Genomic DNA, 13,874 nt, shown 5'->3' on the forward strand with positions numbered 1-13,874 from the left:
TCCCCTCTGGATCAAGCTGCCTCTGAAAGCTGTACGCAAGCAGATTTGATCTTGACCATCAAATTATGGGCTTTTTGCTTCTTAAATACTCCATAAATTTGGGCCACCCACTATTTGTTTTTAAAAAAAGACCAATTACCCTTGGACCAGGTATATCTTGTACACCTCCCACAAAGTCCTGGTACACCTGGTACACCTCCCACAAAGTCCTATTTTACCGAACAGACAATCCGCAGTGAAAAAAAGCCTAAGTTTTTGTATGCTGCTATTTCCAGTATTTCATTTTCACAGCCTCTGCTGGAAGCCCCCTCTCCAGAGTCACAAAGTTTTCTTGTTTTTCAAAAAAGTGCAAACATTTATCTCATGGGCTGAAATTTTGCCTTTTTTTTTTTTTTCTTTTTTTTTCTTAAGGCCTTGCTGCACTCATCTCTTAAGCAAGGATTTAAGCAGAATGGGTACAAATTTAGGAAAATACCCTTTAATAGAGGAGCCAGATGTCCACAGCATTCACCAGCTCCCCTATTCGGAGCTCATCCTGCTCCCATCCATGGGAATTATACACCTAAATGCCTTGTCTATACAATCTCCTTTTATTAGTGAAAGGCATAGGGGGTTCCCTGCCTCTGAACTTTCCAATGAGTTCAAGATCAAGTGATATTTGGTACTTTCTAAAAGTTCAGCTAAGGCTGAATTCCTTTAACTCAGTCTCCCCTACATCACCTCACATGACAGAAAGCATCCTTAGATGCTGTTGTGTTGCAGAAGAAGATAATTTAATTTTGTAATTTTCTGCTCTTTTTAATCGGTGCAATTTTGAACGAAAACCACTTAGCATCTTAATCACTTGTGACGACTTCTGTGATTTAGTCAAAGAGACTTCCACTTGCAAGTTATGGGCTCCTCCCAGGGCTGAGGTGATAGTGATCAAAAGCTGCTTCTGACCCACATGTTGCTGATAGTGAATATGAAGTAAACTGCCAATGCCTAGAAAATGTCTGCTCAGGGGACTCTCAACAACAGCCCCAAGACAGAGACAAGAACTAACCAGGAATGAAGCCTGAGAGAATTTCCATTTTGAGGTTCAGCAACACTGGGGTTGACTCACATCAGGGTACCACACTCCCAGAAGGACCTCCTCCCACCAAACCTGCCACTATGAGGAGGAAAGATCTGTTCTGCTCCATAAAGGATCTATGTTGCAAAAATGCTTTTCAAACTCATCACTTCAGAGGAGAGGGAAACAGCTCTGCAGGACAGCTTCCTACCACCTCTGCCCATGAAATTGGAAGCAGCCAGCAGGACTTTGATGCTTTCTCTACCTTCTTTTTCCAGCTCGGCTGACTTGAATTAGGCAGAACCACTGAGTGCAAGGAGGGTGCTGCTGACTACAGGTGTCAAAACTCTCTCCCTGCCCTCTATTAATGGTGGTCATTTTTACCTCATTACAATGTCCTTGTCACCTGCCTGGCACACAAAAAAATATTACCAGAGTGATGCCCAGGTAAGCAATGCATGGATGGTGCAGGGATTCATACTCATCCATGTCCTCAACAGCAGGTCTGCTGGCCAAGGGGAATTGTCTGGGGTTGACACTGGCACACCCATTCTGAGAAGTATCCTTTTCAAATCTTCTGCAGAGGGTACAAATCTCTCTGCTTCAGAGGCACCTCCTGATGCAGTGTGTCTCATTGCAATTCTGAACTCCTGAACCAAGGAACAAAAGAGCTTCCTTCTCTGTGAATTTGTGCCAGTGTGTAGGGTATGTTAAATAAACTGCTTGCCATTACTCTGCTATCACTCCTACTCCAGTGAAAGAGGACTATGTTACAGGTTAGTTTATGTTGCTTTAAAACTATCTTGAAGCTAATATACAAAAAAGAAACCTAACAATAACATTTTTCTTATTGCAGAACAGGAGTACCCCCAAGGGCAAGGTATACCTATAAAATTATTATAATGCTTTAACCGCATAAGCACAACTGGAAACATCTTCTCTGAAAACAAGTCGTAACTCTATTTTCCTATTTGCAGCCATTATCCTGATAAATTTGGGAAGGTCATGTAAGGTGTAATCCAATAAACGTGCTGATGTTCTGAGTAAGTACCTCACAATTTGCAGCCTAATCTATTATCCTACTATAAGACCATCAAATGACTCACCAGTTTTAATACTTAGTACATATCAAACAAAGGAAAATATCAAAGCTTCACATTCTAGTTCCACCTTTCAAGGACTTGAGTAGTCTTTAATTACAGCAGATGATACATTCAACTCCAGCATTTTCTTTCTCTAACAGCTATACTTAGGAGTTGCTGTAGCTGTATGTTTCACAGGACGTCATTATATTAACCCATAAATCCTGAAAAGTCTGATAAATTGAACAAAGAAAGTAAAGATTTTAGTAGAAAATCTAGGAAATGAAATTCGGCTTCTTATGCCCACTGGATCGCACACAGTGATTGTAATGCACCAAGGAGCAGCAGCATCACTCCTGGGTAGGAGGACAAGTCTTCAGTGCCCCCACCTGAACTGTGGGCAAGAAGCCATGGGAACAAGTACGTGCACTGAGCAGCACACATCATCTTGAAGGCTGATGAACTTAAGCAGTCAGATCAAGTCCAAAACTTGGTCTATGCCTTCCAATCCTCCAGAATATGAAGCACACCTGCAGAACTTTCTATTTTAACACTATGATTTATTTTTTTCTAATATTATAGGTACAAAATAAAAGCGAAAAAACAACCTATGCACAGGATATCTGATCCCAAAGGAAGAAGCATCAGGAGACAGACAGCAATACTGTCCCCAAACTGCAAACGCTCAGCAAAGTGGTTACAGAAGGTTACAGAATTACATGCTGGAGCTGACCTCCAGCACTGCGAAGGAAAATGGCAAGTACAAATCTCTTGGAGTGTTTTGACACTATAAAGCCTTTCTCAGTAACAGTATGCATTCTTATGTGTCTGGCCCACGCAAACAAAATGAACATGGGTTATTTGACATTGTGCCTGAGCACTATCACTGTTACAACTGTCCCATTTATCGCAACAACAAAAACCCACTGGGAAAAGGACTAAATTGTATCTGGTTTACGTTGTTGCTCTTTTTGACTGGCTGACTCAGATCAGACTGTTCTTCAAGGACAAGTCTGTAAGTTTATGCAAGAACTGTGCAGGTGCTGCTGGGATAAAAGAAGAGTTTATCAGGAGGTCCCTGCAGAAGGGATGGAAACCACATAGGCCACCATGCCAGAGCCTCTTTGTGTAGATGGATGCTTTCAAAAGTGCACAAATACGATTTAACTCTGCTTTTGCTAAGCTCACAGGCTTAAACAGAACAAATCTAAATGAACTAAAAGCCACTTTAGTTCTGCTCCAAGCGTACTGCTTCTCAAGTGCTTAAAAGAAATGCAACAATGAAAAGAACCAAAAAACCCACTAACCAAAGAGAAGGCCTGTTTCGGTAATGGGTGTGACCACATCACTCAGCTACCCCTTTGGTACTTTCTACTTCTGAGGTTTTATTCAGGGCTGACATTGGTAAGAAAACCATGACATACATATAGCTGCACACATACCTACAGACCCATATACAAGTAAGAAATGAGACCAGTCCTGAGATTAGGAAGCAAAGGCAGGGTACAACTGGGCACAAGTACATCAGGGATGATTTTACAAGATCTCAAGAATTGCCCTTTTTAAAGTGCCACTGGGGTGTCATGCTTCCTTTGATAAATAGATCACATCTCACCAGAACTTAAATAGCTCTACTTAAGCACTACCTAGATGAGTGACAAAAACTAGCTGAGCTGCTGTCACCCCTGCAGTCCTTGTCTAGACACAGCAGAGTAAGTGCGAATTCCAGTCTGCCTTGCTGGGCTACAGCCACCCTGACAGCTGAGCTACGATCCAAGCCACTTCATTGCCACTGATTAGATGACAAAAACAAAAGAAAACAACTTGAGACATGGATATCTGGGTCTTTCTGGCAGTATGACACATAAAAAGTTAACAAAACAGAAAAACAACAAAAAAGAAAAAGAAAAGCCTAACAGTACTTGTGAACTGAGCAGGTTTTAATTCACAAGCTATTGGTGGTGGAAAGTCAAGGCAAATGAAATATCATTTTTTGCAAGTATTTTCCTGACAATCTCCATGGCAATCTAGCAATTAGGATCAGAGGCCCTTTGCTCAGAGGTATGGCAGCTTTTGAGCCACTGCCCCCTTCAGAGTGACTGCGCCCTTCTCTCCATTGACAGCCACATCTGGATGCTATCACGAGGAACTGGCATGCCTGCTCGCAACAAATACCAAGTGGTTAACAAATTGACTCCAGCAGTCAATGCTGGACACTTTCCCACTCTCTGTTTACGCAATGTGCCACTAACCTGTTGAGTCCGAGGTTTGTAAGGAGAGCTGCTCTCTAGGTCAGCCAGGATGCTCGTTAGAGAGTCAATTTCTGCATCTAAACTGGACCGCCTCTCCTCGAGTGTCTTGCCACCAGGATTCACCTGAAAGAAGAAAGAAGAGTTCCAGTTATTTAAACCACTTGGCCTGCCACTTGGTTTCATATTGTCCTAATAGAGTTTCTACAAGCCCAGCAATAAATAACTCTTGGGTTGCAGGGAGAAACATGCTGAAATGCTGTAGCTGTCCCCCAGAACCAGCAGCTAGCCTCAATCTAACGATTTGGGCTACTTTGGGTTTTTTCTTAATGTTATTCCCACAACAGTCCTATTGTGTTAAATTGACTTGAAGGATTATGCAACTCAGTGTGCAATCTGCTGCCAAGGTGAAGAGGCAGGACAGTCTCCATTCCCACAGATGGAGAAGATGTATTTTAGAAAGATGCCTGGCTGGGCAGCCAAAGCTGGGGACAGGCTTGAAGCACCTGGATTCTGAGAGCATCTCTTCTGCCATGTCCCCATCCCAGGCAAAGCAAAAACAGCACAGCTGCAAGCCACAGTGGCCAGCAACTGGCCAACTGCACCTATTATTATTTCATATCAATTTGCGGTAGCTGTACCTTTATGATTCAAAACTTCTTCACAATTTTCATCTAAAAAATGAGCTCCTCCAAGGAGGATTGAAAAAGTTCGATTCATTTCTAGCAGATTCAAGGCGAAGGGCATGATTTGTGATAAGCAATCACAAAGTAACATAAATAAGGTCCTTGTGAAAAAGGCTATTAGACAGGAAAGCCCATGCCCAGAACAAGTATGAACATACAGGCAGGAGCCTTTCTGATTCAAAACATCTTGCTTTCTCTCTGTTTTCAAAACAGCACAGCCCCACTTGTGCCCAAGATACGCATGCTCTCTTGGAAGGGAAAACCAAAGTTCTTGAGACAAGTGAAATACTACACACTGAAAGTTTTTTCTAATCCTGAGTAATTTTTCTTTTGTCCCTCCATTTCTGACTTATCTGCAAATCCCCCAGACAGAGTCTCTCTGGTGTACATGCAACCACGAGTTTAGTGCAGAAGATCTCATTCACAGCTTGACTACTACATTAATAAAAACACTAAAGAATTACCTAACAACTCACGTAACTTCAGCTGGAAAGCCTGTTCAGACCGTAATAGCACCTCCACACAGACAATCCAGCTCTGTTTGCCTTCACTCTCACCAAGTTACTTCAATTTTCCAAGCCAAAAATTTACCTTCTCCTTTGTCTCACTAGCTCACACATAATTTTTATTTAAATTTCATTTCAGAAGCATTCGATCATTACCTGTTTTACAGAACTCCTCAGTCATCAATCCAACACATAAATGGCAAGCTGGTCAAAGAGAGACAGACTATGCAAAGGAAGCAGGCTCTGATCTGCCAAGCTTATACGTGCTGAGGCATTCATTATTTCCTAATGATTATTAAATCTTATTGGATTACAATAAATTTGGCTTGACTAACAAGAAAGTGGACGCTCCAATGTGCTTTATGCAAGAACATGTCACTTAAAAGGCTGAGAGTCAGGTTAGAAACTAGTTACAAACTCAACTCTTCTTGCCCATTTTTATTATAGGGCCAAAGTTTTTCCATCCAAGCTGTTGCTCAAAAAAAGAAATACTTTTCACAGGAATTATCCCAGACCATTATTCCTGGCTAGCTGTAGTCACCTGGACTTTTTAATCTGCAAAATTACAATTTCCTTTCCATTATTAGTGCAGTTCATAGTTCTTGCTTGGTTCTTCTTCACCTTCCAGTTGCTGGCCTATAATTACACAGCAGCCACAGGCTTCCAAGACACAAAACATAAGATTGCTCCACTTCAGAGAATTTTTAAGACAAGCAGCCAAAAGCCAGCCTGGAAAAGGGTGGGAGATGCAAAGGGCACCCAAGACTCCAACATTTGAGGTGATACATCAAGTCAATGGCAGGCCCACAGATAAAACCAGTGTCCACATATGGCCTGTTCGGTACTCTGATCCTGGAGAGGAGGGATAGTGGCAGATGAGAAGATCAGCCAATTTCATTTCTGCCTCTTAGAATTTCTGGGCCATATTATTCCCCGGTTCTCATTCCCCAGAACAATTACTCAACAGCTGACTAGCAAATGCTGCAGAAGAAGTTGTAAGATTGTAAAAGTTAAATGTCCTTTGGAAACATGGAAAAATAAAATAAAATAGCATGGAAACATCTCTATCGCTTCTGCATTCTGTAGAAGATTTAGTTATTCAATTAAAACATAATCAACATAGATTAAGAGTCCAGTTCTACAATGCTGGAGTACAATGCAGTACGACAGTCCAATGAATAACACTACTAATGTGTGTAAGGGCCTTTTTGACTGGACTTTTAAGTACATTTAATAAAAGGTAATCCTCACAAAGATAGGTTTCTGCTTGCTCTCTTCCTCATCTCCACAAATCTTTAATATTTCTCCCCACAGTGCTCCAGATCCAACTAAGGGATTTGCTGTACGTAGAAACAAGAGAAAAATTTGCAACGCTAACTTTAGCAACAGAGGGTTAAGCTACTTCTCTTCTCATGCTCTTCATCATGACATTGCTATAAAAGTTTTATGATATTGCTCTGGAACAAACCCCAAGCACCAGGTCCCAAGGCACAACAGGTTCGTGCAGGCATAGCTCTGCTCCGAGGAACCCAGGCTGGTTAAGCTCATGACCTCACAGATACAAACATCAGAACCAGAAAGAACTCCAAATTCTATTTCTGCCTGGATTTATGGCATTGTTGTAGACATGTTGCTTGTGCTCCCTCCCTTTCAGTGAGCAGAATATGGAAAAATTGGTTTAAAAAGAAAAAGGACGCTATCCTTGGCCTGGCCAACGCGAGTTCAACAAGAAGCAAACATAAGCCAACCCAGTCCAACAAATTACTCATGCCAGAGACTATCCACTCACGTGAACTTCTGCAACGCCTACACTCCTATCCCTTGGCCCAGTTCCTGCTGTGAGGCAAAAGAGAGAAAAACAGCAGAGAGCTTCACTGCTTGGCTTGCTTGCCCACTCCTGAATTCCTGGTCTGCAGTCAGAGCAGCTGTGATGGTAATCCACTCCCGAGCCCTGTCAACCCACTCTGTTCTGAATGAAAACTGGCTTTAATTTTGCTAATCCTGCCACCCAACACTAGTCAGTGCCACAGGTTCCCCCACAAAACCTCAAGGGGCATCATTACAGAGCATGCAGTGTAGACGGCAATGCATGGCCTCAAAGTTCGCCTCAATGGGCTAGGAAAGGACATAAGATTACTCACCAAGCTAGAAGACATGAAAAGCACAATAATTTCCCTAGATGTCACCTTTTCCTACAACCTAGATCACCTAGTCTTATCACATTTTGCAGGTCACAGCGAGGAAATAAGAATGCTTCTCTTCTGCCTAAGCCAGCTCCTTGCAATGTGCTCAGAGAAGAATCTGGCTCCCAGATGTCCTTCCTAGCTCCTGCTCCAAATTCCTTTCCCTACCCACACCCAGCTGCCTCTCTTTTATTCTCCATTTTCCCCTCTCTCCATTCCCTGTTTGCTGCCATACAGTGCTGCAGCCTGGGACAGTCATTAGTCTCTGGGATGAGAGATGCGAGGTGCGCTGCCAGGCTGGCCTCTGAGCCTCTACAGGAAATCGCATTGATACCATGGTGTTGCTGTGCCAGAAAAAGATGAAGGGTGGCTTTTTAGCAGCGACTGTCTGACTTACATGGACGGCAGAGTAAAAGTAACTCCAGAGTCCCAGCATATATTTTCTGCTAACATAAGACAACAATCAAACTCCTGAATGCTTTTAGAGCATCAGGACTTTTCTCACTGCAGTGCAACTTTCCAGCACCAAAATCCACCTTCTCCCCATCCACCTTAGCCTTGCTCAAGTCTTCTCTAAAGTAGGTTGAGCTGAGCGCGTTTCATTAGCATTGTGGCCGGCTCATTCTCTGACAGCTCCCAGGAACGTGAGCTGTCGTTACTGGGAAATGCAGTGCTGTTATATATGTACAGACACGTTCAAGACAGCAGAGCTACAGCTAGACACATAACCTTCCCTGTAGCATCAGCTTGCTCTGCGCATCCTGCTATCACAAGTCACTGATAACCTCCTAACTCACAAGTGGAAGAATGGAGATGAACACCATGGATATTAAGAAAGGTCATAGCTAATCACTCAAAACAAATGGGCTGGGGGCCTCCAGTGCCTTCTGCTTCTGGTACATTGTACTAGGAGCCTGAGGTGCTTGGGGAGCTCTCTATGGGCTGTGACAGGTCACCACTGTCTGCATTTACACATACAAGAACAAGGAAAAGCAACAAGCAGAAAAGCCCTTTGCAGCAAAGGCAGTCATGGAAAGGAAGGGTGAAAGTAAAAGAAGCAAGGAAGAGGAAATTTAGGCAAATCAGCGGTTGTGAGCAGGTATATAGTAAATAAAGACTTTTGCCTTGAAAGAATTTATTGTCTTTGCCTCCAGTCAATTTGACTGAACTACAGACAAGGTTGTACCCACAGCAGCCACCTGCCATGCTCTGCAGGCTGTCGAAATCCTTGAGTAGGCACTGAGGAGGTAGGAAGAGCAAATAAAACAGCTCTCCAAACAGGGAGTTAGCATCTCTTTCTACTGCATGGCCTCAGGTGCTGGGCTTAGACAGAGCCACAAACAAAGAAGGATGGGGCTCTTATTTTCTGTTTTAGCTGGGGGTGGGCTGGGGAGAGGAGGGAAAGATGTTTGATTTTTTTGGTATCCACCGTATATACAACAAGAGATTGTGAGAAATGTTAACCAGGAAGAAGAAAAGAAGTGATTCAGTCTTGATATACTTCAGGCTGGGGTTTATGTTTAATTCCCCTTCCCCTCCCACCCCCCGCACTTTTTCCAACAATACCACTGCCAGAGGCAAGATCCTTCTTGGACACACACCTTTGCCACCCCATCTCTCTTCCTGTAGATTTCCCAATGAATTATTTCCAGGGTCACAAAAGCTGTCTAAAGCCCCAAAAGGCACTACAGTGGCAAAAAGATGCATCCTCTATCAGGAAAATGAGGCACTCTGAAGATGAGCTGCTCTATCTATTCTCCCCTGAGCCAAAAGGCAAGTACAAACATTTTCTTTCAAATTCCTTAATGTAAATTAAAACAGTCCCAAGAGGCTGCCCCACCAAGCATGCACATGGAGGCAAGAGCTAGCTGAAGCATTCAGGGCAAGGGGGGTCTAAGGTTGACTAATGCCTAACCACTGTTCCAGGCACCAAGGAGAGACAGGAAAACTAGCTGTGCCCTTTAAAAACAGAAAGATTGAGTCTTTTGAAACAAATCCGAAATGATGGAAGATTTCAGCAGATGTAACCACAGTGATTTCACCAGACGTGATTGTATCAAGGATCTAATAGAAAAGAACTTCCCTGCTGTTCCATCAGGCTGAAGCCAGGCCTGAAATATCCTTTTCAGTCTTTTGATGACATCAAGGATAAAAGCCAAAGGGCAGTTAGGTTTTGATTTATTTTTTTCCCCTGCCCTTTCCTGTTTTCAGGCATGGAACAGTTTTACCTGGTTTGTGTTGCTTGATATTAACAGAACCAAAGGAAAACACTTCAAAAGTTTTAAGTGGGCTGTTCAAAGACATCATTTGGTGTCTCTGAAACACCACTGTCATTTAACTGAGCAACATTTCTACAACTCTGGCCACTTTTGAAGATCTCCCAGTAAGGAAGCAGGTGAGCCTACCTGGAACAGGACTTAAATTGTGTGGAAGGCAATCATCTACTAAACACTAGCCTACCTTACTGCTCCCAAAAGGGCCAATAAATGTGCCAAATACGTTCTCTCAGAAAAGTTCACACCAGCAGCTGTGCCACTTTAAGCCACATGAAACACAGCAGGGTAAAGGGGGCTGTGCTTCTGAGGTCCAAGCTCAACTTGGTCACAGACCCATGGCATAGGTCTGGGGTAGCCACAGCCTCATATTCAGTTTCTCCACTCATGGAAAATGAAAATAGCACGGGGTATCCTAAAGATTGATTGATCTTATCTCTGAAGCAACTGATGTTGTAAAGACCTGCATGGGCTTACAGCTGGGGCAGATAACAAGCAGATGAAGAAAAGTTATTTGCTAAGCACTGCTAGGAGACGTCTTGCAAAACCTTAATAACCAATTTATAAACTCACTGTGGTGTAGGAGGTTTATAAAAAGGGCAAATAATAAAAATACTAACTCCCCCCAAAAAAAGAACCCAAACAACCAACAACAGAGAAAGCACATAGCAAGAAGGAAGCATGCAACTAGAAGGCATCAGTCTCAGAACAATAAAAAAGGGTGTGTTTTTCATCACACAACATGCTATTAAAGCTGCAGAGCTACTTCTGCTACACGACACTGTGGCTGCTATGAATTCACATGGATTTCAAAAGCATCTGGAGAAACATGTGGAATAAAACTCCATCAAGATACTTAATAAATAAAAAATGTTCTGTGCTTCTCCTTTTACATTTTCCTCTGGATGTTCACTACTGACCATTTGTGATCTGATTTGGCTCTCCATAAACATTTACATGAAGCCTCCACTTGTGCTTTCTATCTGCCAGCTGGCACCAGTCAGGAGTCACTTCTGCCAGTGGGTACATGTCAGTCTCTCCAGGTTAATAACTGCAACTTGCCTTAGTGCCAGAGCTTGGACCAACAGTGGAAACCCACTTCTTCTCTCCTTCTAGCTGAGACAACAGAAATTACATCGAATTGCACTCAGCCTCCTGGGACACATATGAAAGACAGCAAAGACTTTGTTGCAGTTATGAATCTGTATAACAATAAGGATTTATATTTCCCTAGAGATCAGCGTGACAGGCACTGCTCACATACAGTGGTTCGGAAAGATTCTCATCCTAAGGAGCTTACTGTCAATTGGATACCAGCCCCAGGAAGAGAAAGCAGGTAGAAGGGTAAGAGTGAAGCGCTGCAACTCATACACAACCAAGCTCCTTCTGGCCACCAGATGAAGACAGCAATCCACTAGATCAACCCAGCTCCCTAACGGACATTTCATTCTTTGTATTTGCTGTCACAGCCCTGACAAAACACGCCAGAAGACAACAAACTGCTGTCCAAGCTATCCAAGCTCCAGCTGCAATTTCACTCCAGGATGGCCCCAATTTCACATAATTAGAAGGTTAGATCCAAGCCATGGCCATGCTGACCACCGGCCTGTGGAACAGTGGCCCTTGTACCATCTCTGTTTAATAAGCCACTGCCCTCTGCACACCCAGAGAGGGGCCCCAATCCCAAAACAAGCACCTTGGCTCTGTTTAGGGAGCTGAATGCCACCACTGTAGATGGGCAGCGATAATGCCAGGGCAGAGCCTAGGACTGTGTTCCCTTCCAAACATCTCCTGCCCCTAACACTGGAGAGAAGCTTTTGCCACAAACACTCATGGTTTGTTCAGTCTTCTCAAGACCACAGAAGAGGGTTTGTCCCCGAATATTAGCTGAGTGAGCAGAAACAAAAAAGAATGAAGCTGCGACACAGAAGTTTAGCCAACAGGCTCCGTGGCCTGGGGCATGCTATGCTGAAGCACTGGGTACAAGGCCAGCAGCAGATGACCTCCGTGGCTGTGATGGGACATGTACAATAGGAAATTTGCAACAACCTCTGTCCCATTGCCACCCTTGAGGACAACAGAAGGCAATTATGTTACAGGAGTAAAGAGGATGCAGCAAATAATTAATGCACTCATTAATTAATTTTCAGCCCAGGGGTGCGCTTGTAGGTGCCCTGAAATTGGAGATGCCAACATAGAGGTCCTGTGCCGTTTGGTCCCCTTAACTCCCATCTGCTCTACTTCAGGATGGTGTTTTATCCAGGTCCCTGCTACCCACATCACAGACTGACACATTTACCTTGGACATTCAAACTTGCATGCATCTTTTTCATGTTTCTGACTGCTGCATTTTGCTCATGGAAGGAAGTCCAGGTTGGCTAAGTGGAGCTTTTGAAACTGTTGAAAACCAGCAAACTGACAAATGCCATTTAGTTGACTGGAGGATCTTCGCAGTGTGGAACAGCTAGTACAACGGGAAGAGGCATCATGATCCTCAGAAAGCAAAAGAATGGATTTGATAAGGAACAGTCAGAGTATGAAGAAAGAGGAGGAGTCCCATGAGTTGACATCTGCTAGAGCTGCAGACCTGATGGTCCTGAATAGTTTACTTAACATGTCTGATCAAAAGCTTTGGGAGTCTTGTCTGCGTTAAGTGCTACCAGATGCAAAATCTGCAGCAAGATGAGAAGTGTAATAATAAACTAAGGAGGCACATAAAGTTATTTGAAATCTGAATGGGGAAGATGGGGAAAGAAGGAGGAGAATAAAACCAGTTTATTTTTCCATTAAGGCAGTTTAATATTCTCCAGGTGGAGTTACAATCACTGATCTTTGGGAATTAAAATGAATTAGTGAAACATTCCTTTTCATCAGCAGAATATACAATATAAAGTGGATTATATCAATTTCTTTTTTATGCCTTCTACAGGACAACACTACCTCTCTGTTCACAGGGCAGGAACAGCTGGCCACTAAATCCTTTAGACCCAGCATGACTTTCACTGACTTTAACTAACTTTACAGCAGCAGGGAATATATCCTTTTTCTTTTAATTAATGCAATTACATTAGGAGTTGTTATTGATAATTATGGTGACTGTTAAAAATTTCCCCTTTTTTGCCCACTCCCCACCAACTTAAAATCTGCTCCAATATCGTCACAAATTGATGTTTAATTAGCCATCAAGAAGAGCTGATGTTCCCCACAGAGTATTGCTGTTGGCAGAAAAAACAAGAACTAAGAGGAGATATTGGGTATCTCATCATCTGCCTCCAAGGGGAACCATAACTGAAGAGTAACCAATTACTCAAATAGAGTTGCAAAGTTTAATCAATGTAGAAACTAAATAGCTCATTAAGTGTCCACTGCATTAAAGGAAGACCTTCCCACTGACTCACACAACGTGGACATTACACTTCTAAAAAGTCTCATGGTGATGTCCAAGATCAAAGACTCCCTTCATCCCCACATTCTGGCTAAATTATGATCTTCCTCTTTCCTTTTCTGCCATAAGGGAAAAGGGAAGAGGAGGATGGTTCCAACGGCACAGGACGTGTCTGACAAGACATGAATTATACATGCCTACACAGAGGGTAAGCTGTCACACCCAGACCCCCAACTCTGGATTTATATTCTATACGGGAAAACCACACCAAACACCAGCTCCTGCCCAGTGCCGCGCCATCCTGGAGCATGGAAAGCATAGAGCTGAAGGTGATTTTACTCCTTTCAACAACTCTGATGAGTCTGGCACTGAAATACCGTGGCCAGTATGGAAGGCAGAGTTTTAAAAACTTGAGAGACGACCCAGAAAAGCAGAAACAGCTGACAAGGAGACACA

The 13,874-nt window shown here is 43.1% G+C and overlaps 1 protein-coding gene across 5 annotated transcripts in view; it reads right to left on the bottom strand.

The window, feature by feature from the left end:
• LPP (LIM domain containing preferred translocation partner in lipoma) overlaps positions 1-13,874 on the bottom strand; it is a 342,496-nt gene that overhangs the window by 154,409 nt on the left and 174,213 nt on the right. For all 5 annotated transcript variants that reach the window (XM_080623385.1, XM_080623381.1, XM_080623382.1 and 2 more), the window contains one exon: positions 4,389-4,511. In XM_080623385.1, the coding sequence (XP_080479511.1) occupies positions 4,389-4,511 (123 nt within the window). The remainder of the gene's footprint in view (positions 1-4,388; positions 4,512-13,874) is intronic.

The sequence above is a fragment of the Psittacula echo genome (assembly GCF_963264785.1).
Source record: "Psittacula echo genome assembly, chromosome: 7".
In the NCBI taxonomy this organism is placed as follows: Eukaryota; Metazoa; Chordata; class Aves; order Psittaciformes; family Psittacidae; genus Psittacula; species Psittacula echo.